General features: G+C 42.2%; 1 protein-coding gene across 1 annotated transcript in view; it reads left to right on the top strand.

Moving 5' to 3' along the window:
• The window catches only part of crhr1 (corticotropin releasing hormone receptor 1), a 169,810-nt gene that overhangs the window by 36,138 nt on the left and 106,289 nt on the right, over nucleotides 1-27,383 (top strand). Inside the window, exons 2-4 of the mRNA XM_035770873.2 lie at nucleotides 1,648-1,735; nucleotides 14,808-14,861; nucleotides 25,453-25,572. Coding sequence (XP_035626766.1) covers nucleotides 1,648-1,735; nucleotides 14,808-14,861; nucleotides 25,453-25,572 — 262 coding nt within the window. The remainder of the gene's footprint in view (nucleotides 1-1,647; nucleotides 1,736-14,807; nucleotides 14,862-25,452; nucleotides 25,573-27,383) is intronic.

A 27,383-nucleotide genomic window follows, 5' to 3' on the forward strand; every position in this document is an offset into this window, starting at 1 on the left:
TATATTCTTGCTTCCTCTCTTCATGGATTATTGCATTCCAATTTCAACATATTACGAAATGTAGGTCACAAATCAATTTAGTGTCATTTGTAGGAAACCTCAAGAGGAGGGATGGGGGTAGGAGGAGGGGAGCAGGGTCTTAGATTAGCAGGCCGCCGCCTCTTCTCCTCTTCCCTGTCTGGGTGTGTGGGCATTGGCGCTAGAGGCTCTTCACGTGAGACCGACCACGGAAAGAATGGGCGGTTTGAGTTTATGAAATACGGCCTGCATGGGTTTCATTTAGCCATCCTTGCAACAGGTGGATAACATGTATTTTCCCCAACACTTTTATTCCGCCAACAATTTGGCTCGCAGGCGATTTTATTTGCCCCCACCCCCAACTTAAAAAATAAATAACTACAATTTAATTGTTGGACAGCAAATCAGCTCTAAGTGATTTTAATTTTGGAAATCCGTTTCCTAAGTATTCCCACTCATAGTAGAGATAACGGTAACTTCCAAAATAAAAGAATCACCAACATAATGTGTCTTAATAGAACTTTGGGCCACCACCAACCAGAACAGCTTCAATGCACCTTGGCAAGTGTCTGGAACTCTAGTAAAGGGACACGTCGCCATTCTTCCATGGGACATTTCATCATTTTTTTTGTCAACTATTATATACGTTTGGGCATCTTGCGTACAATTTGCAGTCTTACAAATGATGTGTGATCATCTTCCGGCATCCTGAACGTTCGCTCAAGAACAAATTGGCCTGCGGCTGAATCTAGTTGATGATTCCTGGCCTATAGAGATATTTATGTATCTACGGCATATGTTTCTCTAGCTCTGTACATTTTGATTGAATCTTTATTTAACTAAGGAACTAAACAAATTCTAATTTACAATGACAGCCTACTCCGGCCAAATCCTAACGACGCTGAGCCAATTGTGCGCCGCCCTATGGGGTTCCCAATCACAGCTGGTTGTGATAGAACCTGGAATCGAACCAGGGTCTGTAGTGATGCCTCTAGCACTGAGATGCAGTGCCGTAGACCACTGCACCACTCGTGAGGGCCAGGGTACTCAGAAGGGAAAGGGTGCATGTGAATATATTCTTTACAGCCTACATGACAAGCTAGTGCAATATGCATGCATAATTGACATGAATGCTTGTACTTCAGGTTCAATGGAAAGTCCTGAAGGTTTTAACTCTGCAGGTTGTTCGTTATACTGTACATCACGGAACCCTATAGTGAAGTAATGTATATAAATAACGAACAATTCATGCCACAAATGTAAAATATGTGCATAAAAGCAACATGTAAAATGAATGCAGTATTTTACGATGCTGAGACTAGGAGTATGTCTGATAGTCAATGAATTTGATACATTAGCATCATTTTTTTTATTCAGTGAACAGCATAGAAATGCACTATTGGGAACTTGGGGATATTTTCTGCCTTTTCGTGTGGGAGGTAGGCTGACTAATGCTAGATACTAGACATAGTGTCCGCCTATGTTTCCCTCGTCTCAAGTCGACAGTGAAGTTCACATCAGTACTGAATTTATGTCATCTGTCTTTTAGATAAATGTGTTTTACCCCAGTTCCAGAAACAGACTGACTAGACTTGTTTTCTCTTTATTTATTTCTCTTTTCCTTTTCAGGTGTTGACCATCTGGGCAGTGGTGATCTCCGGGACAACGGCTGACCTGACCTGTGATACACTGCTCCTGCTGTCCACCAATCTCACTGGTGAGGCCCTCCTCCAGTCGTCTAAGGACAGTTTTCTATGTGGGCGGGGAATATGGTGTCGGAACATTTTTACTGGTCTATCATGTTAAATCGGAAGTTGAATCATTCTGAGTTTCCCCTTCACTGAATAGGCACTGGTGGAATACTGTACATAGGCAACAACAGTCATATTGGTCATATTGGTCAGTCCACAGCGTCAGTGGCCAACAGCAAGGCAACTGAGCAAGAATGTGTTCCCAGTAGAAGTCCATGTGCAGTTTGTAGTCCCAATCACCGATAATAACACAAAGCTTTCAAAACGTGAGGGCTGAAAGCAATAATTTTGCATGTGTTTTTCTGCTGCTCATTAAGAAAAATAAGGTGTGGGTCTTGGAGGTATGGTTCGGTGTGGGTGTGTTACGTTCACTATATCGTACCCTGGCAGTTATTGTTGTTTGTCCCTATTGAGTCATGGTAGCAACCATTTTCCTTCAAAATAGTCCGAATTAATTTGGATAAATCATGAAGTCTGTCATTAACATCAACGTTTTTGCCGAGGAGGTCTTGGTCGTTCAATTTGACATCTAGCTAAGGTGTCTGGTGCAGTATTTCTCAAGTACATTTTTTTTGCATGGAAACTAGAGGTGCACTGCAGTATCGAGTCAGCTGCTACTACGCTCACTACTGATGTCCTGCAGCTCATTAAGACTACCTATTACCCGAGTACAGTATGTGTCTGTCTGGCAGTCTTTCATAGGGAATCATGTTACAAAGTAGATTGCGGTGGGACACAAGATGCTCGCAAATGTGTTTTGAATTTTTAATATTGAATATTGTCATTTGTAGGAAACCTCAGAGGAGGGATGGGGGTAGGAGAAGGGGAGCAGGGTCTCCATTTGTAATTTTGCCCAAAACAGTGGCAGACTCGAGTGATTACTATCAAACACATCAGCAAGTTGCAACTCAATAAGCTTAGGAGCCAAGTGTTCTTTCAACATAACATTGGCGACATGTTGTCTTATGTAAACAAGTCAGAGTGTCTGGTATGAGAAACAGACGCCTCACAAGTCCTCAACTGGACTCTTCATTAAATAGTACCGGCAAAACACCAGTCTCAACGTCACAAGTGAAGAGGTGACTCCGGGATGCTGGCCTTCCGAGGCCAGTTCCTCTGTCCAGTGTCTGTTCTTTTGCACATTTTAATCTTTTATTTTTATTGGCCAGTCTGAGACATGGCTTTTTCTTTGATACTCTGCCTAGAAGGCCAGCCTCCTGGAGTCTCCTCTTCACTGTTGATGTTGAGACTGGTGTTTTGCTTGACTACATGACAATGGTGTGGGCAGGAGATTTCCGTAGGCTGTGGGATCTTATTGCATGAGCAGTTTATCAAATCTGTCTAATCGTCTACGATGGTGATGGGACTTAGAGTTGCACCTTAGTTACCCTCAGTATCAATCTAGGAGTAGTCTGTGATGATTGCAGTCTCTTTTCCATAAGGATTAGCCCTCCCACCCCCACACCTCGCACCCATCACCCTCCACTTTCACTTCAAAGGCCAATCAAAACATTATGTGGAGCAGTTGCTCTGTGCTGTATGTGTGAACACAATGTGTTTGAGGCCATGATTTGGTGGAGCTCAGATCCGATAAGATCTATGAAGATGGATTGTCTCTGAGTTATCAGAGACTGCATGTGGAATAGATATCATGTTATAGAGCACACTTCATAGACCCGTCTTTATAGCTTCTTATGAGGCTCATTTGGCCTGTAATGCAATTATAATTTGACCTGTAGCACAAACCTTCAGACAGGTGTACAGTCGTGGCCAAAGTTTTGAGAATGACACAAATATACATTTTCACAAAGTTTGCTGCTTCAGTGTCTTCAGATATTTTTGTCAGATGTTACTATGGAATATTGAAGTATAATTACAAGCATTTTATAAGTGTCAAAGGCTTTTATTGACAATTACATGAAGAAGATGCAAAGAGTCAATATTTGCAGTGTTGACCCTACTTTTTCAAGACCTCTGCAATCCGCCCTGGCATGCTGTCAATTAACTTCTGGCCCACATCCTGACTGATGGTTGTCCATTCTTGCACAATGAATGCTTGGACTTTGTCAGAATTTGTGGGTTATTGGTTGTCCACCCGCCTCTTGAGGATTGACCACAAGTTCTCAATGGGACTAAGGTCTGGGGAGTTTCCTGGCCATGGACCCAAAATATAAATGTTTTGTTCCCCGAGCCACTTAGTTATCACCTTTGCCTTATGGCAAGGTGCTCCATCACGCTGGAAAAGGCATTGTTTGTCACCAAACTGTTCCTGGATGGTTGGGAGAAGTTGCTCTCGGAGGATGTGTTGGTACCATTCTTTATTCATGACTGTATTCTTAGGCATAAATGTGAGCACACTCCCTTGGCTGAGAAGCAACCCCAAACATGAATGGTCTCAGGATGCTTTACTGTTGGCATGAGACAGGACTGATGGTAGCGCTCACCTTGATTTCTCCGGACAAGCTTTTTTCCGGATGCCCCAAACAATCGGAAAGGGGATTCATCAGAGAAAATGACTTTACCCCAGTCGTCAGCAGTCCAATTCCTGTTCCTTTTGTAGAATATCAGTCTGTCCCTGATGTTTTTTTTCTGGAGAGAAGTGGCTTCTTTGCTGCCCTTCTTGACACCAAGCCATCCTCCAAAATTCTTCGCCTCACTGTGCATGCAGATGCACTCACACCTGCCTGCTGCCATTCCTGAGCAAGCTCTGTACTGGTGGTGCCCCGATCCTGCAGCTGGATCAACTTTAGGAGAGGGTCCTGGAAATTGCTGGACTTTCTTGGGTGCCCTGAAGCCTTCTTTACAACAACTGAACCACTCTCCTTGAAGTTCTTGATGATCCGATAAATTGTTAATTTAGGGGTAATCTTACTAGCAGCAATATCCTTGCCTGTGAATCCCTTTTTGAGCTAAGCAATGATGGCGGCACGTGTTTCCTTGCAGGTAACCATGGATGACAGAGGAAAAACAATGATTCCAAGCACCACCCTCCTTTTGAAGTTTCCAGTCTGTTATTCAAACTCAATCAGCATGCCAGAGTGATCTCCAGCCTTGTCTTCTTCAACACTTACACATGTGTTAACGAGAGAATCCCTGACATGATGTCAGCTGGTCATTTTGTGGAAGGGCCGAAATGCAGTGGAAATGTTTTGGGGGGATTCAGTTCATTTGCATGGCAAAGAGGGACTTTGCAATTAATTGCAATTTATCTGATCACTCTTCATAACATTCTGGAGTATATGCAAATTGCCATCATACAAACTGAGGTAACAGACTTTGTGAAAATGAATATTTGTGTCATTCTCAAAACTTTTGGCCACGACTATACAGTTGGCTACACAGAAGCCCATGAAAAGTGAAGAGCTTTTAACGTCAGAGCATCGAGCATATCATGTCAAGCACATTATCTAGACATGTCAAAGATGAAATTATCCATAACTCCCACTCACCATGATAGTGTTTAAAATGGGATTCAATGGGATTTTTGGGGGTCATTTCTTTGTTTCCCTTTTACCCAGTCTGTTCAAAGATGGTTACTGAGAAAGGATGACAAATATATTTTCTCAACCCTTCATCATACATTTTCACATGAAATTGTCAACCACCACAGAGGATAGGTTATTTTGTGTCTCTTTCAGAGGAAAAGGTCAGAAATATGGTTGGATATAGAGTTTACACAGAACAAAATGTAACAGTTTCTTTCTTCAACTGTCATTCTCATGTCATGAGGTCACCACCTTCTCTTAGAGCACTCTTGTGAAAAAAACAACGCAAAAGTTCTGAGATGACACACAACGAACGGGAACATAGTCTTCCCTGCCCATCACACAATTTTTCAGAGCTATTTCTTCCTTGTCTTTTCAACTTCCACATGAAAGGTGAAAACACAACACAGGGATGGGCATGAATGACAAACTACAATGACAATATACTACTTAAAAAATACCCCAAAGACCAATGTATCAAAATCAAATAAAACATATTTCTGCAACGTATTGTATTTAGTTAACATACATGTATTTTATTTTTTAGAATGCAAAAATACATTTGCAAGTAGCCACCCGGAAAGCAACAACATTCTCAGTAACGTTACAGAAACGTCTTACTTACTATGACTGGATATGTTGTTGTTCATCTACCTAAGTTGAATGCACTGTTACTCTGGAGAAGATTGTCTGCTAAATGACCAAAATGTAAAGGTATATATGAAAATGAACAACTGCAGAGCACACTGGGAACTGTCATTGGCCTAGTTTAGTGGGGCTCTTGAACCATCGGGTTCTTGCTCACCTCCCTGACCAAGTCCTCTACTCCTAATGCTTATTTTGGCCAGATGGCCAGCTCTAGGAAGAGTCTTGGGTGTTCCAAACTTCTTCCATTTGAGAATGATGGAGGCCACTGTCTTTTGGGGATCTACAATGCTGCAGAAATGTTTTGTCACATTCCCCAGATCTGTGCCTCGACGCAATCCTGTCTCGGAGCTCTATGTGAAATTCCTTTGACTTTCATGGCTTGGTTTTTGCTCAGACAAGCACTGTCTACTGTGGGACCTTACATAGACAGATGTGTGCTTTTCCAAATCACACAGGATGCAGCTGAGCTCAATTTCAAGTCTCATAGCAAAGGGTCTGAATACTTATACATTTGCAAACATTTCTAAAAATCTGTTTTCGCTTTTTGTCATTATGGGGTATTGTGTGTAGATGGATGATAGAAAAAGGTCATTGAATCCATTTCAGAATAAGGCTGTAATGGAACAAAATGTTGAAAAGGGAAAGGGGTCTGAATACTTTCCAAATGCACCGTTCATTTAGTAGAAACTCTCATCACACAGTAGCGCCATCAGACTTTTGATACCAATGTAGGGTGAAAGAGGACAACAAAAATGTGAACAGCTGTATATAAAAATGGCATAGAGAAATATTTTGAAAATACAAATGACAGCTTTCGAAATATCTTGTTCGAAAATAGATTGTGTGTAGTTCAGCCGAGTGTAATACAAAATGCAAAATACTCAGAAGAAATTAAAATACATATTTCACACAGTACATGTAACAGAAATACTGCCCATCTCTGACGAGACTAGAGCTTTGCAAATAAACTATGCAAATAGAGTGGGGTTCCAAAATGATTGACACCCTTGAAAAGATGAGCAACAATGACTGTATAAAATAAATAATTCAAATACTAAGTTACATTGTATGTTCCAAAAAATATATATTTTATACTAATACAATTGCTCAGAGAAAGAGATTTGGTTTAACAAGTAATATATCTTTAAAAAAAAAATGTTTTCAAAATTGTTCAATACCTCAACTTGCGAAGATAACTGCACTGAGATGTTGTATAAGTTGGAGAACACATTGGGAGGGAGCTTAGACCATTCCCCCATACACAATCCTTCTCCACGCAAAAATCCTTCTAGATCCTTGGTATCCCTCGTCTGCGCTTTGGGACTTCTTTCTGAAATTCAAACCACCAGTTTTTATTGGGCTTGACGTTCTGAGACTGAGATGGCCATTGCAAAATGTTGTTGCCAATTAACCACTTCTTTTGTCGATTTTGATTTGTGCTTTTGGGGATATACAAAACCTGTATTACTTGTCAAACAAAATCTTGTACAATTGTATTAGTATAAAATAATATAATTTTTTTTTTAAATGTTTGCGTACAATACAGCTCAGTATTTGCCTAGTTAAATAAAGGTTTACAAAAACGCTGATGAAGCTGCAGTATTGATGTTGTCTCACCTTGAATAAGCCTGCTAATTGGATGGAATCCATTTTCAACTAATGCAATTGTCACGCCCTGACCTTATATATCTCTGTTTTTCTATATATTTTGGTTAGGTCAGGGTGTGACTACCGTGGCTACTCTAGTTTTTGTATGTCTGTGTTGGCCTGATATGGTTCCCAATCAGAGACAGCTGTTTATCGTTGTCTCTGATTGGGGATCATATTTAGGTAGCCAATTTCCTCATTCTGTGTTGTGGGATCTTGTCTATGTTTAGTTGCCTGTCAGCGCTAGTTGTATAGTGTCACCGTTCGTTTGGTTGTTTGTTGTTTTGTTCAGTGAGTTTCAGTTTATTAAAATGATGTGGAACTCTACGCACGCTGCGCCCTGGTCTCATCATTAGGACGAACGTGACAGCAATAAGAAATTTCCTTCTTCTTTTAAGGATCAAATTAGCTCGTGTGCAATTAACTATTTGTGGCAGTTGGACCAGCGAGCGATGGTTCAGTAACACTCACGTGCATGCAATCATGGGTACGCACACAGTTCTTTAATTAGCCACGAGTGCTTTTGAAGGGATATCGAAGGATAAGATGCACATTAGCCACTACTTGGTTGCAATTAAACAGCTTAGTAAAAAGAATAATGTATATCCTTTTTTATCCATAGCCTTTATGAGCCCCCTTTTGACCTACAAAGGGAAGATACTGTGGCAAATTGTTATGAGCAGAGAAAAGAGGGGAACGTGATGATAGTGGCTTATGATTAAGGTCGTTGCAGTGCTGAGAAAGAACACTGAGGATGTCTAATAGACAAGCTATTAACGCAGAGAGAAATCATCGACTTTGTTTAACACAATCGTCTCAGCCCACTTCAATAAACTGTTCTAAGAACTGCTGTTTTGAAGTCAGCGCAATCAAGGGCGATGGCTGGCGTCAATAGACGTTGACATATCAAACTTGTGGGTGGGGTGGGGGAGGTTGTGCAGCAGTTGTTCTGTTTCCATGGTGACTATTGAACAGAACTTCAATGGGGATATGTACTGTGGCCCCCTCGTATTATTACTTGCTGCTGTGTAAACGTAATATGTCCAGTAAGTTATGAACTCCTCCCCATAATTGTATACCTGGTTGTTTATTCTATAGGCTTTGTCATTTCATTCACAAAATTCAGAGCATGTTTTCCTATGGATTTGATGTTCCTTCCCACCAGACATCCTGCTATCTGCAGCAGAGGATGTTTACTCCCTTCCACATATCAAGAGATTAATCTGTCTCTCATCTCTCCCTCTCTCTCCTTTTCTGTCTCATTCTCTCATCTCTCTCTCTCTCTCTCTCTCTCTCTCTCTCTCTCTCTCTGGCTCCATCCATCTCTGATATCTGTGCCTGTTAAACAGAGGGAAGCTTTGGGAAAGTATGCGGATCAAACAGTGATCAACATCTCATCTCAGATTTCATGAATCAATGTCTGTCTCCCCTTAATGGGCCACTGGAGGCCATGATTTATCAGTGCTATTACACCAACAAGTTGTTGAAGTGGTTGTAGTATTAAACGTCTCCCTTAACAACTTTCCGAAATGACTACCGTAAAGTAATTCTAACCTATTTGTATTTATCCAGGATTTGCCTGGGTAGATCTCTTATCTACATAGCTTATACTGTACTCATCACACAGTCACTAATAGCTTTCAGTGTGTGGGGGAGAGAGAGAGCGCGGTACTGCCTATCCTGCCTATCCATCAATCTTCATAGTAAGCCAATTATTGAGAACAAAAAGCTTGATTTTACTTGAAATGGTGTGAAAAGATGATTGCAACTGTTTTAGGCTCTGTTTCTAACATCTGCAGTTTGCATGAGTCATAGTTTATTAATTGAGCAATAAACTTGTCAAGTTGCATTACGCCAGTCAGCGGTGAAATGAATCACTGGAACGTGTGTGTGGGATGACTCACGCACATGAATGAATGCAAGGAATAATGATTGGTGCGTGAGCACAGTATTTAGGTGAGTGGTAGGGCTGGATCTGTTTTTTTATAGCCTGGAGAGTTGACTGAGAACACATTCACAGCAACAACCTGGGGAATAGTTACAAGCTGGGGATAATCAGGTGACCATGATGGTATGAGGGACAGAACATAGCCAGAACACTGGGTTTAACACCCCTACTCTTACATTACATTTACATTTACATTTAAGTCATTTAGCAGACGCTCTTATCCAGAGCGACTTACAAATTGGTGCACTCACCTTATGACATCCAGTGGAACAGCCACTTTACAATAGTGCATCTAAATCTTTTAGGGGGGGGGGGGTGAGAAGGATTACTTTATCCTATCCTAGGTATTCCTTAAAGAGGTGGGGTTTCAGGTGTCTCCGGAAGGTGGTGATTGACTCCGCTGTCCTGGCGTCGTGAGGGAGTTTGTTCCACCATTGGGGAGCCAGAGCAGCGAACAGTTTTGACTGGGCTGAGCGGGAACTGTACTTCCTCAGTGGTAGGGAGGCGAGCAGGCCAGAGGTGGATGAACGCAGTGCCCTTGTTTGGGTGTAGGGCCTGATCAGAGCCTGGAGGTACTGAGGTGCCGTTCCCCTCACAGCTCCATAGGCAAGCACCATGGTCTTGTAGCGGATGCGAGCTTCAACTGGAAGCCAGTAGAGAGAGCGGAGGAGCGGGGTGACGTGAGAGAACTTGGGAAGGTTGAACACCAGACGGGCTGCGGCGTTCTGGATGAGTTGTAGGGGTTTAATGGCACAGGCAGGGAGCCCAGCCAACAGCGAGTTGCAGTAATCCAGACGGGAGATGACAAGTGCCTGGATTAGGACCTGCGCCGCTTCCTGTGTGAGGCAGGGTCGTACTCTGCGGATGTTGTAGAGCATGAACCTACAGGAACGGGACACCGCCTTGATGTTAGTTGAGAACGACAGGGTGTTGTCCAGGATCACGCCAAGGTTCTTAGCGTTCTGGGAGGAGGACACAATGGAGTTGTCAACCGTGATGGCGAGATCATGGAACGGGCAGTCCTTCCCCGGGAGGAAGAGCAGCTCCGTCTTGCCGAGATTCAGCTTGAGGTGGTGATCCGTCATCCACACTGATATGTCTGCCAGACATGCAGAGATGCGATTCGCCACCTGGTCATCAGAAGGGGGAAAGGAGAAGATTAATTGTGTGTCGTCTGCATAGCAATGATAGGAGAGACCATGTTAGGTTATGACAGAGCCAAGTGACTTGGTGTATAGCGAGAATAGGAGAGGGCCTAGAACAGAGCCCTGGGGGACACCAGTGGTGAGAGCGCGTGGTGAGGAGACAGATTCTCGCCACGCCACCTGGTAGGAGCGACCTGTCAGGTAGGACGCAATCCAAGCGTGGGCCGCGCCGGAGATGCCCAACTCGGAGAGGGTGGAGAGGAGGATAAATATGGTTCCCAATCAGAGACAATGACTAACACCTGCCTCTGATTGAGAACCATATCAGGCCAAACATAGAAAAAGACAAACCAGACACACAACATAGAATGCCCACCCAGCTCACGTCCTGACCAACACTAAAACAAGGAAAACACACACGAACGATGGTCAGAACGTGACAGCAAGCCAGCAGATGGATGCAGGATGGCATGCTGTTGACAATTGTTATGGTAGATGGTTTAGAGGAAACAGTACCACCAGTGCACTGAAGAGTGGCACCTTTCTCAAGTAGTTGTGTCATATTTGAGTTCTTGATAGAATTTGAGACCAGTGTGAACGGTATACTCTGAGAGCTACAATAGGGTGACTAGCTGGAAGACAACTCTGACTCTTCTTCAGTTGCGTTCAGTCAGCCGCACTGACCCCATCTGGTAGAATAGAGGGCATTTACCTCTGCTACTGTACAGAAGACCATCATGAGATGGGACTTGGTCTTGGGAGATGGGTGATCTATTAGAGTGCCCATTGAATACATACAGTACTGTGAAATTATTGTTTACTGAGATGGAAAAGCAAATTCAAGACTGTGTATCTCTATGGGTTTTTCAAGGTATCAGAGAGATCACAGGGATCTGTTTGTACTGTATTGGCTCTGAGCCTGTATAGGTTGCAAGGCATGTCATCTCATTGGCCTGGTCCTTTGACATATCATCTCCCCATGCAGGGGCTCCCTGAACCAAGGGCATAGGATCACTAGGGGCCTGCAGTCTCTCTGGAATGATTGCTTGAGTCCCAAATGGCACCCTATGTAGTGCACTAGTTTTGATCAGGGCCGATAGGGTTCTGGTCAAAAGTAGTGCACTGTGTTGGGAATAGGTTGCAGCCTCTCTAATTATAACTATTTAGAATGGATGGACTGTCACAAGCCATGTCCAGAGCCTGTTCCCTGTAAGGGGAGGATGTTATGGTAATGTTTGTGGAGCGTGGACACAGTCATCACGCGTGAGTACATCCCTGGGGAATTCCTCTATTATAGAATCATTCTGAAGATGGATTGTAGGACTTGTGTTATCAATGTAGTACCACACGTTCTGTGTGTGCTGTCTGTGTGACCTACCCTCCAACAAGCAGACCGCATGTCCTCACAGTGCTCACAGTGTGTGGACATGCGGTCCATTGGTTAGAGGGTTAGTGGGTGTGTGTGCATGTGTGCATGCATGCTAAGTGCTTGGATGTGTGTCTGTGTGTGTCTTTCTCTGAACATAACACAACCGTTTATGTTGAAATCATGTTCTTGGGCCAACTTGTTTTATGTCAGTGAATGGCAGCCACAGTGGCAGGTAGGGGGAACAGACTGAAGGCCGAAGAGACAGGCCTTTAGGAGCTGTGAAAATGCATTGTAAATATCAACCATCATATCAACATTACACGGCCTACAAGCAAGGCCAAGTCTCACATACTGAACATGAACATGGACTCCTACCAAAATGGGATGTGAATCCACCAAAGATACAGGATGAATCATTGAAACAGTTAGCAGTGTTTTGAGGATGAAATGGGTTGTGTGTTTGAGCCACTACAGTGTGACCTCTATATTCCGGCTCAGGACTTGAGGATGATCTAAGATTAAATGAAAGGACGGCCTGTCCATTCATGTGAGACTGCCTCTGACTTCATTAGCCCAAACTGCCTGTACTTTATGAATGTTTTAATATATATTTATGTTTTATTGACATGGATAGCGTCCTCTATCCAACTGTCCTTTGATCTAAGTTCAATGAGTGGAAAAGAGACGGTTGTCGGACATGGAATTATGTTTGGAAGGAACTATTTGACAGTCATGAGTGCTAGGTTTCCTTCATGATGAGATGCGATGCGGCCCTGGCTCAAACAAAACATGCTCCATGGGTGCCATGTACCCTGCACTTTTTGAATAATGCACCTGTACATCAAAGTATACGCCGGAGAGAAAAAGGGAATATTTCCATGTAAACACAGCAAAAAAAGAAACGTCAACTGTGTTTATCTCAAACAAACTTATTAACATGTGTAAATATTTGTATGAACATAACAAGATTCAACAACTGAGACAGAAACTGAACGAGTTCCACAGACATGTGACGAACAGAAATTGAATAATGTGTCCCTGAACAAAGGGTGGGGGGTCAAAGTCAAAAGTAACAGTCAGTATCTGGTGTGGCCACCAGCTGCATTAAGTACTGCAGTGCATCTCCTCCTTGTGGACTGCACCAGATTTACCAGTTCTTGCTGTGAGATGTTACCCTACTCTTCCACCAAGGCACCTGCAAGTTCCCGGACATTTCTGGGGGAATGGCCCTAGCCCTCACCCTCTGATCCAACAGGTCCCAGACGTACTCAATGGGATTGAGATCCAGGCTCTTAGCTGGCCATGGCAGAACACTGACATTCCTGTCTTGCAGGAAATCACGCACAGAATGAGCAGCATGGCTGGTGGCATTGTCATGCTGGAGGGTCATGTCAGGATGAGCCTGCAGGAAGGTTACCACATGAGGGAGGAGGATGTCTTCATTGTAACGCATAGCACTGATATTGCCTGCATGACAACAAGTTCAGTCCGATGATGCTGTGACACACCGCCCCAGACCATGATGCACCCTCCACCTCCAAATATATCCCACTCCAGAGTATAGGCCTTGGTTTAATGCTCATTCTTTCAACGATAAACGCAAATCCGACTATCACCCCTGATGAGACAAAACCACAACTCATCAGTGAAGAGCACTTTTGCCAGTCCTGTCTGGTCCAGCGATGGTGGGTTTGTTCCCGTAGGTGACGTTGTTGCCGGGGATGTCTGGTGATGCTGCCAGGGATGTCTACAAGCTCTCAGTCCAGCCTCTCTCAGCCTATTGTGGAAAGTCTGAGCACTGATGGAGGGATTGTGCGTTCCTGGTGTAACTCGGGCAGTTGTTGTTGCCATCCTGTGCCTGTCCCGCAGGTGTGATGTTCAGATGTACCGGTCCTGTGCAGGTGTTGTTACACGTGGTCTCCCACTGCGAGGACGATCAAGCTGTCCGTCCTGTCTTCCTGTAGCGCTGTTTTAGGCGTCTCACAGTACGGACATTGCAATGTATTGCCCTGGCCACATCTGCTGTCCTCATGCCTCCTTGTAGCACGTTCATGCAGATGAGCAGGTACCCTGGGCATCTTTGTTTTGGTGTTTTGCAGAGTCAGTAGAAAGGCCTCTTAAGGGTCCTATGTTTTCATAACTGTGACCTTAATTGCCAACCATCTGTAAGCGGTTAGTATCTTAAACCACTGTTCCACAGGTGCATGTTCATTCATTGTTTATGGTTAATTGAACAAGCATGGGAAACAGTGTTTAAACCCCATACAATTAAGATCTGTGAAGTTATTTGGATTTTTACGAATTATCTTTGAAATACAGGGTCCTGAAAAAGGGACGTTTCTTTTTTTTCCTGAGTTTATATATTATAAGGGGAGAGTGGTGGGTGAGGGATAGGGGGAATGGGGCGTAGGGAATGGTTAGTTACAGTGGAAAGCATCATGTTTACAGATATTAATCAAAGACGATTCTTCTTTTGTCTCTTGTATTCCACCTTGTCAGACTGTTGAAATAATTTCTCTGGTGTTGCGTCTCTGGCATGCCTAATTGTCTATGTTGACTGGTAGCACATTTTTAAACTAATGGAGGGCAGAATACAAAGAAGATAATTACAAGACTTTTATGACATTTTGAGTCTCTTTTTTTCCTTTGTTGTCACCATTGTTCCAACACGTATCCATGTTCATGTCAAACCTGAATAGGACTATACATGAATTGTAAATGGAATATGGTTTTATTCATGTGTTTCCTGTATATTTTAGTGGTGTATTAATATATGATTTTCCTCTTGTGTTTCAGCACGTACGTTGGCACTGTGGAATCTGACCCTCACGCCCAGCAATGTCACTGCCGGTGAGTACAGTAGAAATGTTCATGTGGTCCCAAAGTGTAAGTGTGTTTTGCCTGGTATCAGTTTATGTGTCACTTTTTGATGCTTTGCCAAATACACTGCTCAAATAAATAAAGGGAACACTTAAACAACACAATGTAACTCCAAGTCAATCACACTTCTGTGAAATCAAACTGTCCAAATCAAATCAAATCAAATTTATTTATATAGCCCTTCGTACATCAGCTGATATCTCAAAGTGCTGTACAGAAACCCAGCCTAAAACCCCAAACAGCAAACAATGCAGGTGTAAAAGCACTTAGGAAGCAACACTGATTGACAATACATTTCACATGCTGTTGTGCAAATGGAATAGAAAACACGTGGAAATTATAGGCAATTAACAAGACACCCCCAATAAAGGAGTGGTTCTGCAGGTGGTGACCAGAGACCACTTATCAGTTCCTATGCTTCCTGGCTGATGTTTTGGTCACTTTTGAATGCTGGCGGTGGTTTCACTCTAGTGGTAGCATGAGATGAAGTCTGCAACCCACACAAGTGGCTCAGGTAGTGCAGCTCATCCAGGATGGAACATCAATGCGAGCTGTGGCAAGAAGGTTTGCTGTGTCTGTCAGCGTAGTGTCCAGAGCATGGAGGCGCTACCAGGAGACAGGCTAGTACATCAGGAGACGTGGAGGAGGCTGTAGGAGGGCAACAACCCAGCAACCCTGCAAAATGACGTGGAGGTCATTTTGCAGGGCTCTGACAGTGCTCCTCCTGCTCCTCCTTGCACAAAGGCGGAGGTAGTGGTCCTACTGCTGGGTTGTTGCCCTCCTACGGCCTCCTCCACGTCTCCTGATGTACTGGCCTGTCTCCTGGTAGCGCCTCCATGCTCTGGACACATGTGCATGTGTCTACTCAAATGGTCAGAAAGACTCCATGAGGGTGGTATGAGGGCCCGCCGTCCACAGGTGGGGGTTGTGATTATACAGCCCAACACCGTGCAGGATGTTTGGCATTTGCCAGAGAACACCAAGATTGGCAAATTCGCCACTGGCGCCCTGTGCTCTTCACAGATGAAAGCAGGTTCACACTGAGCACATGTGACAGACGTGACAGAGTCTGGAGACACCGTGGAGAACGTTCTGCTGCCTGCAACATCCTCCAGCATGACCGGTTTGGCGGTGGGTCAGTCATGGTGTGGGGTGGCATTTGTTTGGGGGGGCCGCACAGCCCCCCATGTGCTCGCCAGAGGTAGCCTGACTGCCATTAGATGAGATGAGATCCTCAGACCCCTTGTGAGACCATATGCTGGTGCGGTTGGCCCTGGGTTCCTCCTAATGCAAGACAATGCTAGACCTCATGTGGCTGTAGTGTGTCAGCAGTTCCTGCAAGAGGAAGGCATTGATGCTATGGACTGGCCCGCCCGGTCCTCAAACCTGAATCCAATTGAGCACATCTGGGACATCATGTCTCGCTCCATCCACCAACGCCACGTTGCACCACAGACTATCCAGGAGTTGGCGGATGCTTTAGTCCAGGTCTGGAAGGAGATCCCTCAGGAGATCAGGCACGTGGAGGCCACACACACTACTGAGCCTCATTTTGACTTGTTTTAAGGACATTACATCAAAGTTGGATCAGCCTGTAGTGTGGTTTTCCACTTTAATTTTGAGTGTGACTCCAAATCCAGACCTCCATGGGTTGGTAAATTTGATTTCCATTGATAATTTTTGTGTGATTTTGTTGTCAGCACATTCAACTATGTAAAGAAAAAAGTATTTAATAAGAATATTTCATTCATTCAGATCTAGTATGTGTTATTTTAATGTTCCCTTTATTTTTTTGAGCAGTCTATATGATTCACGGTATGTAAAACAAAAGAGCTGCTATTCATTTTGATACAGAGAAACATGTGTCTAGGGCTAGTTTTGTTACGCAACTGACCAAGGGCTGCACTTATGCACAGCAACATCTTAGACATTAATCAACCTTCAGGTTCTGAAGGTATGTGTAAAAAGGTTTTGGTAATGCCAGGCCATGCAATGTATGTTAGCTTAGTTTGAATTTAAGGACGTTTTCATTTCCATTTTCGATCAGAATCCATTTTGTGTCATTCCCTGACCATAGAGAGCTGTTTATTCTCTGTGTTGGTTGGGACGTGATAGAGACTAGGGTGGGTCATCTAGGTGGTTAGTGATTTATGTTGACCTGGTATGGTTCCCAATCAGAGACAGCTATTTATCGTTGTCTCTGATTGGGGATCATCTTTAGGCAGCCATTTCACCATTGTGCTTTTTGGGATCTTGACTTTGGATAGTTGCCTGTTAGCACTATTATTTAGCTTCACGTTTGGTATTTTGTTGTATTTGTTCGGTGTTCATTTAACAAAGGAAAATGTATGCCTACCACGCTGCACATTGGTCCACTCCTTATAACAATCATGACATTTTGTTATAATAGTCTTTCAATTTTTGTAAAGAGAATAACAACAAATAAATGGATTAACACGTTCCAATTTGAATCAAACTCTGGACATTGGATTTTGTATGAGTCAGAACTATACAAATCAAATAATTCCAATTTTATTGGTCACATTCACATATTTAGCAGATGTTATTGCGGGTGTAGCGAAATGCTTGTTTTCATACTTCCACCACTCTCCATTGTAGCTAAATTATTAAGATGGAAATTGCATTGGGACAATTATATTAGACAATTTAGCCACTACACTTTATTTTACGGCTCTATTTTTTAAAATATTCGGTTTACTGTTTAAAGTAAATGTCACATCCCGCTGTGCTCTTCGAAAAAATAAAGATACATTTGACCCCCCTCCATGAAATGACGGGGAGGATATTCTCTAAGCCAATCACTAGCGCTTTTCTTTGGCAGCCCATGATGCATTGCTGCTTGTAGTTGTAAAAGTTGTGCAGGACAAATTAGAGTCCCCTTTGTTTGATTAATAAGTAACACATTTTTCTACCAAAGCCCAGAGTAATGCCATCAGCCGTATGAAGGCTGCCTGCTTGCCTCCTCCAATCTGACGTGCTCTAATTAGTTTTATACTGCCTGCAGCTGCACAACTTTGCGTTTTCTCTCCATTTTAGTTTATCAGAATCGTGTTTGGGGTTGTGCTGGGTTTTCAAATCCCTCCAGCGTCTCTACCTCATTCATTTACATAGTGAGGCTTGGATGTCTTCACTGAAGTTTTAAATCTTTGGGGAGAAAAAAAGATTGGAAGGTCTTCTCCCCTTACGACTCATTGAATCACTAGTATATGTAGTCCAACAACGCTAAATGTACCCAGACAGACACCTCCTATTTTGCTTATGTGTTCTCTTCTCTTACTCCACTTAACCATCCATAACCCTTTACAGTAAACCACATAATTTCAAGTTAAATCATGGTTTTGTAACACTTTAAATGTGATGATATGTGGATTTTCACATGTGATCATATATCTTTTCACGTGTGAAACCATGTAGTTGGAACACGTCGCGTGATGATATTTTAAATGTAGTTTCACATTTGACACATTTTCACATTTGAAAATCGAAATTTGTACTTTCATGTGAACAACTTTCACGCGAAAACTGAATTCTCACATGTGGAATATAATTTTCACGTGTTAAAATCTAATTTGCAGTTCCACATGTAAGGACAATTCACATGTGAAAATCTAACTCTCGCAGTGAAAAACGCATTTATTGTCACATTTATTTCACGAGGTCATGTTTTCACGTTTAGTTTTGTGTTATCACAGGTTGCTTTTACATGTTGTCCTGTTATGACAATAACTTCACAGAAGATCACGTGATCATATGTGAAACACATGTGATTATGTGAAATTAATGTGTTTTTTCCCGTAAGGTTACTGACATCTACCTAGCCCAGATATGTCTTGCCTCAATTACTAATTCAACATGGTGTTATAGCTAAACAGAGCCTATCCACCTGAGCAATCTGCCTACCTCTTCATCACAGTCTGCTGCTCTCTACGTTTCTCTCTTTCATTCCCTCTCTCTCATTCAGTTGGTGTCGCTCTCTCAACCTCGCTCCATCTACCATTCCCTCTCATTCACTCATTCTCTCCCTCTCTCCTCCCACTCTCCCAGCTCACCTGACTAACAGACACAGCCGCCTCGCTGGTAGTGCAGCAGCTGTCACTAAAGGTTACCTGCCCAGCTGTATCCCTAGTATGGTGGTTGCTGTTGTTGCTGTTTTGTTGTTGGTATGGTCATCATGGAAGGCCGCAGTGAGGTGTTAATCCCATTATCCCCAGGTTCAGGTTTACCGCTACCTGTAAGCATGTTTTCCATTAGCGTGTTGTTGCTAGCACGTTAACACAGATGTTGTTGCTAGCACGTTAACACAGATGTTGTTGCTAGTACGTTAGTGACCCACGGTGGATTACGGATCCATAGCAGGCCACACAGATTGTGACTCATCTTTGCTTATCTTCCATGAATTGGAAAAATTATTTTATCATGCTTTCATCTTTATGCACATATATTGCTATCTTCTGTTGTGCTCAGGCATTGTAGTAATGAACAAACATGACAGGGGAAAACTGCAACCTAACCCTAAATGTAAATCGCTCTGATAAGAGTGTATTGCTAAAATGGTTATTGCTGAGATAATCTATATACAACGAAAGCTAACCTAGTCGCCTCCCACTATTTATCCAATGTTCCGGGTTAACACGTAATGTCTGTCATAATAGAATGTCAGTTTGTCATAGAGAAACTGCCTGCGTCACTGCCTTGTTGGCCACATACCCCATACACAAAATAGTGGCTAGCAAGATGGAGATCACAAAGGTTATTTTTAATGTGTAGCTAATCAACCACCATCATTTAAACAACTGCAAAGGTTATTCTTGTACATTTTGGATTGAAATTGTAATGTGCTGGCATGTTTGGCTCATGATTTGTTGGGAGATTTGGCCGTCTGAAGGGGAAACACCCCGGAAACAATCATTTTCCACCTTATCGAACTACCAAAAGAGTCCGTCATGAATTGCAGACCCTAGTCACTGCTGTTGACAAGGGTCGGGTTTACAAGACTATTAATCAAATTATCTTTGGGATTCTTGTAAAACCGCTTCTGTACTCAGTAGTGTGGATAATCAATAGGAGACCGGTCACGGCTTGTGACTTCTGTGATGTGGTGTATCAAAAAGGTCACTAATGTTGCCTGCCGTGTCAAAACGATCAAGAGCTTTGACAGCTCCTTTAATAGATCTTCTAAACACACACACACACACACACACACACACACACACACACACACACACACACACACACACACACACACACACACACACACACACACACACACACACACACACACACACACACACACACACACACACACACACACACACACACACACACACACTCGTCCTCTTCCTTCCCAATTACAAGGTAAAAATGCCATCCACCCAATGCAGAGCAGATTAACACAAGGCATTAACACAATCTGTTAGCATAGGTCTGCCACACAAAGATGTGAGGAAACGGAGAGCACCAAGGCTTTGGACAATTACACACTTTATAGAGTGAATGCAATGTCTACATCCCCAACCACGTCAAGCCCTGATGCAAATCAACTCGAAAGCCTCTGTTTCAGACGTGAATGAAAACTTACACTTTTCTCTGTCTACACAGGTCCAGTTTCACCTCAATGCACTATAATCTCTTTAGCAGACATTTCAATTCCATTCAGCTGGGGTTACACATAGAGTTCTGTAGGAGATGGAACTGATTGCTTTTTCAAGTCATGTTTAACATCTTTTCAATATCTATTTGATTTGATTTATTAGGATCCTCATTAGCCGACGCCATTGGTGACAGCTTGTGTTACTGGGGTCCGACACATAACAAAAAAACACTTTACAGACACAAGACTTTACAATTTACATACAGTACCAGTCAAAGGTTTGGACACACCTACTCATTCCAGGGTTTCCTTTATTTGAACTATTTTCTACATTGTAGAATAATAGTGAAGACATCAAAACGATAAAATAACAGATATGGAATCATGTAGTAACCCAAAAAGTGTTTTATATTTGAGATTCTTCAAAGTAGCCACCCTTTGCCTTGATGACAGCTTTGCACACTCTTTGCATTCTCTCAACCAGCTTCACCTGGAATGCTTTTTCAACAGTCTTGAAGGAGTTCCCACATATGCTGAGCACTTGTTGGCTGCTTTTCCTTCACTCTGCGGTCCAACTCATCCCAAACAATATCAATTGAGTTGAGGTCGGGTGATTGTGGAGAACAGGTCATCTGACGGAGCACTCTATCACTCTCTTTCTTGGTCAAATAGCCCTTACACAGCTTGGAGGAGTGTTGGGTCATTGTCCCAATGAAAAACAAAAGATAGTCCCACCAAGCACAAACCAGATAATAATATAATATAATATATGCCATTTAGCGGACGCTTTTATCCAAAGCGACTTACAGTCATGTGTGCATACATTCTACGTATGGGTGGTCCCGGGAATTGAACCCACTACCCTGGCGTTACAAGCGCCATGCTCTACCAACTGAGCTACAGAAGGACCACAGATGGGATGGCGTATCGCTGCAGAATGCTGTGGTAGCCATGCTGGTTAAGTGTTTCTTGAATTCAAAATAAATCAATGACAGTGTCAACAGCAAAGCACCCCCACACACTATCACACATCCTCGTCCATGCTTCACGGTGGCTTCACCGCACATGTGGAGATAATCCTTTCACCTTTTTGTGTCCCACAAAGACACAATTGTTGGAACCAAAAATCAAAATTTTGGGTTCTTCAGACCAAAGGACAGATTTCCACCGGTCTAATGTCCATTGCTTGTGACTCTTGCCACGAGCATGTCTCTTCTTCTTATTGGTTTCCTTTCGTAGTGGTTACTTTTCATCAATTTGACCATAAAGGCCTGATTCACGCAGTCTCAGCTGAACGGTTGATGTTGAGATGTGTCTGTTACTTGAACTCTGTGAAGCATTTATTTGGGCTGCACTTTCTGAGGCTGGTAACTTATCCTCTGTAGCGGTGCTCATGAGAACCAGTTTCATCACAACAATTGTTGGTTTTTGTGACTGCAATGAAGAAATGTTCAAAGTTCTTGAAATTTTCTGCATTGACTAACCTTCATGTCTTACTTATAGTAATGATGGACTCTCATTTCTCTTTGCTTATTTGAGCTCTTCTTGCCATAATATGGACTTGGTATTTTTCAAATATGGCTATCTTACGTATACCACCCTTACCTTGTCACAACACAACTGATTTGCCCAAATGCATTAAGAAGGAAAGAAATTCCACAAAAGCACTTTTAACAAGGCATACCTGCTATTTTAAATATATTCCAGGTGACTACCTAATGAAGCTGGTTGAGAGAATGCCAAGAGTGTGCAAACCTGTCATCAGGGGTAAGGGTGGCTACATTGAAGAATCTCAAATACAAAATATATTTTTATTTGTTTAACACTTGGGTTATTACATGATGTATGTTATTTCATAGTTTTTATATGTTCACTATTATTCTACTATTATTCTACAGTGTAGAACATAGTAAAAATAAAGAAAAATCCTGGAATGAGTTGGTGTGTCCAAACTTTTGACTGGTACTGTACATTAAAAGAAATAACATAACATGTAGTGTGTGTGTGTGAGCATCAATCAGTTGCAGTTGAAGTCTGAAGTCTACATACACCTTAGCCAAATACATTTAAACTCAGTTTTTCACAATTCCTGACATTTAATCGTGACAAAAAAATCCCTGTCTTCGGTCAGTTAAGATCACCACTTTCTTTTAAGAATGTGAAATGTCAGAATAATAGTAGAGCAAATTATTTATTTCAGCTTTTATTTCTTTCATCACATTCCCAGTCGGTCAGAAGTTTACATACACTCAATTAGTATTTGGTAGCATTGCCTTTAAATTGTTGAATGTGCGTAAATCATTTCCGGTTGCCTTCCACAAGCTTACCACAATAAGTTGGGTGAATGTTGGCCCATTCCTCCTGACAGAGCTGGTGTAACTGAGTCAGGTTTGTAGGCCTCGTTGCTCGCACACGCTTTTTAAGTTCTGCCCACACATTTTCTATAGGATTGAGGTCAGGTCTTTGTGATGGCCACTCCAAAACCTTGACTTTGTTGTCCTTAAGCGATTTTGCCGCAACTTTGGAAGTATGCTTGGGGTCATTGTACATTTGGAAGACCCATTTGCGACCAAGAATTTAACTTCCTGAATGATGTCTTGAGATGTTACATCAATATATCCACATTATTTTCCTTTCTCATGAAGCCATCTATTTTGCGAAGTGCACCAGTCCCTCCTGCAGCAAATCACCCCCACAACATGATGCTGCAAGCCTTCCCCTTTTCCCTCCAAACTTAATGATGGTCACATTATGGCCAAACAGTTCTATTTTTGTTTCATCAGACCAGAAGATATTTCTCCAAAAAGTATGATCGTTGTACCCTCTATTCTTTTATATTTTTACCAATGACCTTCCACTGGCATTAAACAAAGAATGTGAGTCCATGTATGCTGATGTTTCAACCATATACGCATCAGCAACCACAGCTAATGAAGTCACTGAAATCCTTAACAAAGAGCTGCAGTCTGGAATGGGTGGCCAGTAATAAACTGGCCCTGAACCTCTCTAAAACTACGAGCATTATATTTGGTACAAATCTAGACCTCAGCTGAATCTGGTAATGACAGGTGTGGCACTTGGTGTTATCTTAGATTGTAAACTGTCACGGTCAAAACATATAGATTCAATGTTTGTAAAGATGGGGAGAGTGATGTCTTTTTTTTTACACCCCATTTCATAAAGCATAAAGTCCTGCATGCTCTAGTTTTATCTTATGTTTATTATTCCCCAGTCATAGGGTTAAGTGCTGTAAAGAAAAACCTAGTTAAGCTGCAGCTGGCCCAGAATAGAGTGGTCCAGATCCAGAACAAGTTCAAGTAAATGTACAGTATTATACAGAGCCTTGGAACTCCCTTCCATCGTATATAGCACTAGTGAACAGCAAACCTGGTTTCCAGAAACAAATAAAGCAACACCTTACGACACAACGCCTCTCCCCCAAGTGACCTTCTTGTTGTGTGTATGTACTGACATATATGTGTACAGATGAAGTCGGAAGTTTACATACACTTACGTTGGAGTCACTAAAACTCATTTTTCAACCACTCCACAAATGTCTTGTTAACAAACTATAGTTTTGGCTTAAGTCACGTCATTTCTCAATTTGCAGTAAGTCAGATGTGCAGCCAGACTTATTAGCCACTCCTTTTGCCCCATCACGGCTCCTGAGTGGCACAGAGGTCTAAGTCACTGCATTTCAGTGCTAGAGGTGTCACTACAGACCCTGGTTCAATTCCAGGCCGTATCACAACCGACCGTGATTAGGAGTCCCATAGGGCAGCGCATAATTGGCCCAGCATCGTCCGGGATAGGGTTTGGCCGATGTCGGCCGTCATTGTAGATAGTAATTTGTTCTTAACTTCTTGGTGCAATATTTTCACGTCTGGATGAAATTCATGCCCAAATTCAACTGCCTGCTACTCGTCCCCAGAAGATAAGATATGCACATTATTAGTAGATTTGGATAGAAAACAGGCTTACGTTTCTAAAAATGTTTGAATCATGTCTGTGAGTATAACATAACTTATTTAGCAGGCGAAACCCAGAGGACAAACCATTCAGATTTTTTTTTCACCTGAGTGCAAACAGATTGTTGCTCAGACACAGTACAGTATATCATTAAATGTAATAGGTTATTGTAATGTTTGTAATCATAACTGAACCCATCATTTTTCCACAGGCGATAACAAGCCCTATCTTGACTTCCATCGCATTGTATTATAATGCCACGTTTACAGAAATGGGAAAAATCAACAAGGAAATTGGCTTCCCACTTTATGAGGTGGCACTATAACCATGCATTTAAATGATACTTACATCGTCAGATACAGTGTAGCTGTATTGTGAGTATACATTACAGCATGGCAACTGTAATCCTAGTTTGCACTTTGCACATTTCAAGTATTTGCAAACAAACTTTAATTTCTCGATTTCCATTTATAGATTGAGGGGTGGTCTAAAAGCAATGACTTCCTACTGTTTAACACCGCTTCATATAAGAGGGATGGAAATGTCAACTGTAATGGGTTAACATGGTACAACTTTCCAAAACGTACAATTTTCAAACATTAGAAAAGTTACGGGTTATTATAATTCAATACAGCTGGACACGCCCTGAGGCTGCAGCTCAGTTGATGACTGGTGCCATGGTTACGACGTCTGTGACCATGCGTGTGTGTGGTCGATCCTGCTGTCGCCAGGTCCAGTTACCTGTAAGCACTGCTAGGCAGGTTACAGTGGTCAGGTCCTGTTCCTTAATTTACCATCCACTTTCTGTTAGACAGCTGTGACAATGCGCTCTTTAACCTCTGTCCATCCACAACCACAGACACAAGTCCACTGGTTGTAATGCTGGCTTTTTTTCTCTTGTCCTCTCTCTTTCTTTCCTTTTGTGATCCTCTTCTATGTGTCTGTCTCTCTATCTCCCTCCATCCTTTCTCTGTCACTCAGGCCTGTTCTGTAACATGTCCATCGATCCCATCGGTACCTGCTGGCCCAAGAGCACCGCAGGGGAGTGGGTGTCACGGCCATGTCCAGAGATGTTCTATGGTGTCAAATACAACACCACCAGTGAGTAGAGCCCCATTGACAATGCTTATTTGTGCGTGTCTGTCCAATATCTACAGTTGTATATCGATTTTCAGGGTTTAGCTATTGTTTATTTATGCAGGCCTGTCTTAAGACGCATACAATACACAAACACACACGCACACGTATGCATGCAAATGCAAACATCTGAGTAAATCTTTGTACATCTGTGCATGTTAGAGTGTGTCGTGACGTGACTATCATTCATATGCTATTTATTGAAAAATGACCTATGTTTAATTATTACGTGATTAAATTAATAATGCAACAACTCACTCATTAATAACTTGGGGCACCTTTGGAAAAGTTTGTTTAATGAGTCACCGTTTCCTGAATTAACACAAGAATATATCAGAATATCTCGATATCTTAACATTCAATAATAAATAATTTCCTCAAATCAGTCTCATTCTGAACATTTTTGACCTCGTAAATCTGCACAAACCCTAGCCTAAATGATGAATCAGCGATGCACAAATTGGCTTAATTATTTATTTACTAACTAACTAAATAATCACACAGAATTATATAAACACACACACAAAATAGATTATCGATTACTAACATCATGCAATGAAAAGTCCCTAGTGGACTAACCCGATATGACCATTTGGTTACACAATGGGAAGGGAGGGGAAAGATAAGGAGAGCGGGAGAGACAAAGGGAATGGGCTGGTACATACATGGGGAAGCTATGCTCATGAGAACCACCGCTCATTCGAAAAGAATTGCAATGTATATATTTACGCTTGTATGTCTTTGTCGTCTCTCTCTTGAAATCACCTGGTCCGGCTATGCCTTTGGGGAGTAGTTCAACAGAAGTCTCTGGTTTGTCCACCAGAGGCCCCACTGTCCTTTGTAAATGTAGTTTTCTTGTCTCTGAGTGTTTGTTAGAATGGATCCTCCAGATGTTGCACACAGTGGTCTTTGCTCGAGTTTACTAAAACAGCTGCAGACTGCATGTTCCGGTATAGATTTATCTTCTTCACTTGTGAGTTTCGGAGTGTCTTACCACTTTCTGGTCTTGTAGGTTTGTAAACATTTGTCAGCCATGTAGCCACTGCTCAACACTGTCTCATCTGTAGAGATTTAAATTCCAAACATTTCAACGTGTGGATGATCCTCACATTCTCTGCTCTAATATGTTAATTCTTCAGCGAGTCATTTCAAGCTCTCGCCTTTGAGGGTGGTTCCATCAAGTTGCCACAATGTCTGTGCACACATGGGCATGGTTACTGACTTGGAAAAAGTTAATATGAAAAACAAGTATCTAATTTAGAAGGCTAAAATCACATTGCTATCTTTTCACAAATAGCTTCATATTTAATCATATAAGATTACAACATTTAGATGTAAATCTAATATCTACTTTGTGAAATCTCTTAAAGATACAGTTATCTTGTTATACGATCCGTAATGACATGACAAAATGCTAAATGATATGACATGATTATTGTTTGGCTCCCCACCGACTATTCCAAACATTATGTTCCAATGTCCAATCTTCTGATGTTGACATTTGGGGGCACAGTCTCTCTCTTTTGTAACAAATGGATTTTTAACTTCTCCATACAGCAATGCAATACAGAGAAAGTTTAAAACCGTCCCAACTCCGCCCTCACCTATCCTGGGGGGGGGTCTGGCTTTTTCCAACCAACAATGGGTGTTTAAATTATGTCTTCAATATAGACAATCATTTGTGTGTTACCTATTGTCATCAATAACTGCTGTACTGCATAGCACCACATTCAAATAATATTACTAAAAATATTTATATTCATGAAATCACAAGT

Source organism: Oncorhynchus keta, chromosome 5, assembly GCF_023373465.1.
Source record: "Oncorhynchus keta strain PuntledgeMale-10-30-2019 chromosome 5, Oket_V2, whole genome shotgun sequence".
NCBI lineage: Eukaryota > Metazoa > Chordata > Actinopteri > Salmoniformes > Salmonidae > Oncorhynchus > Oncorhynchus keta.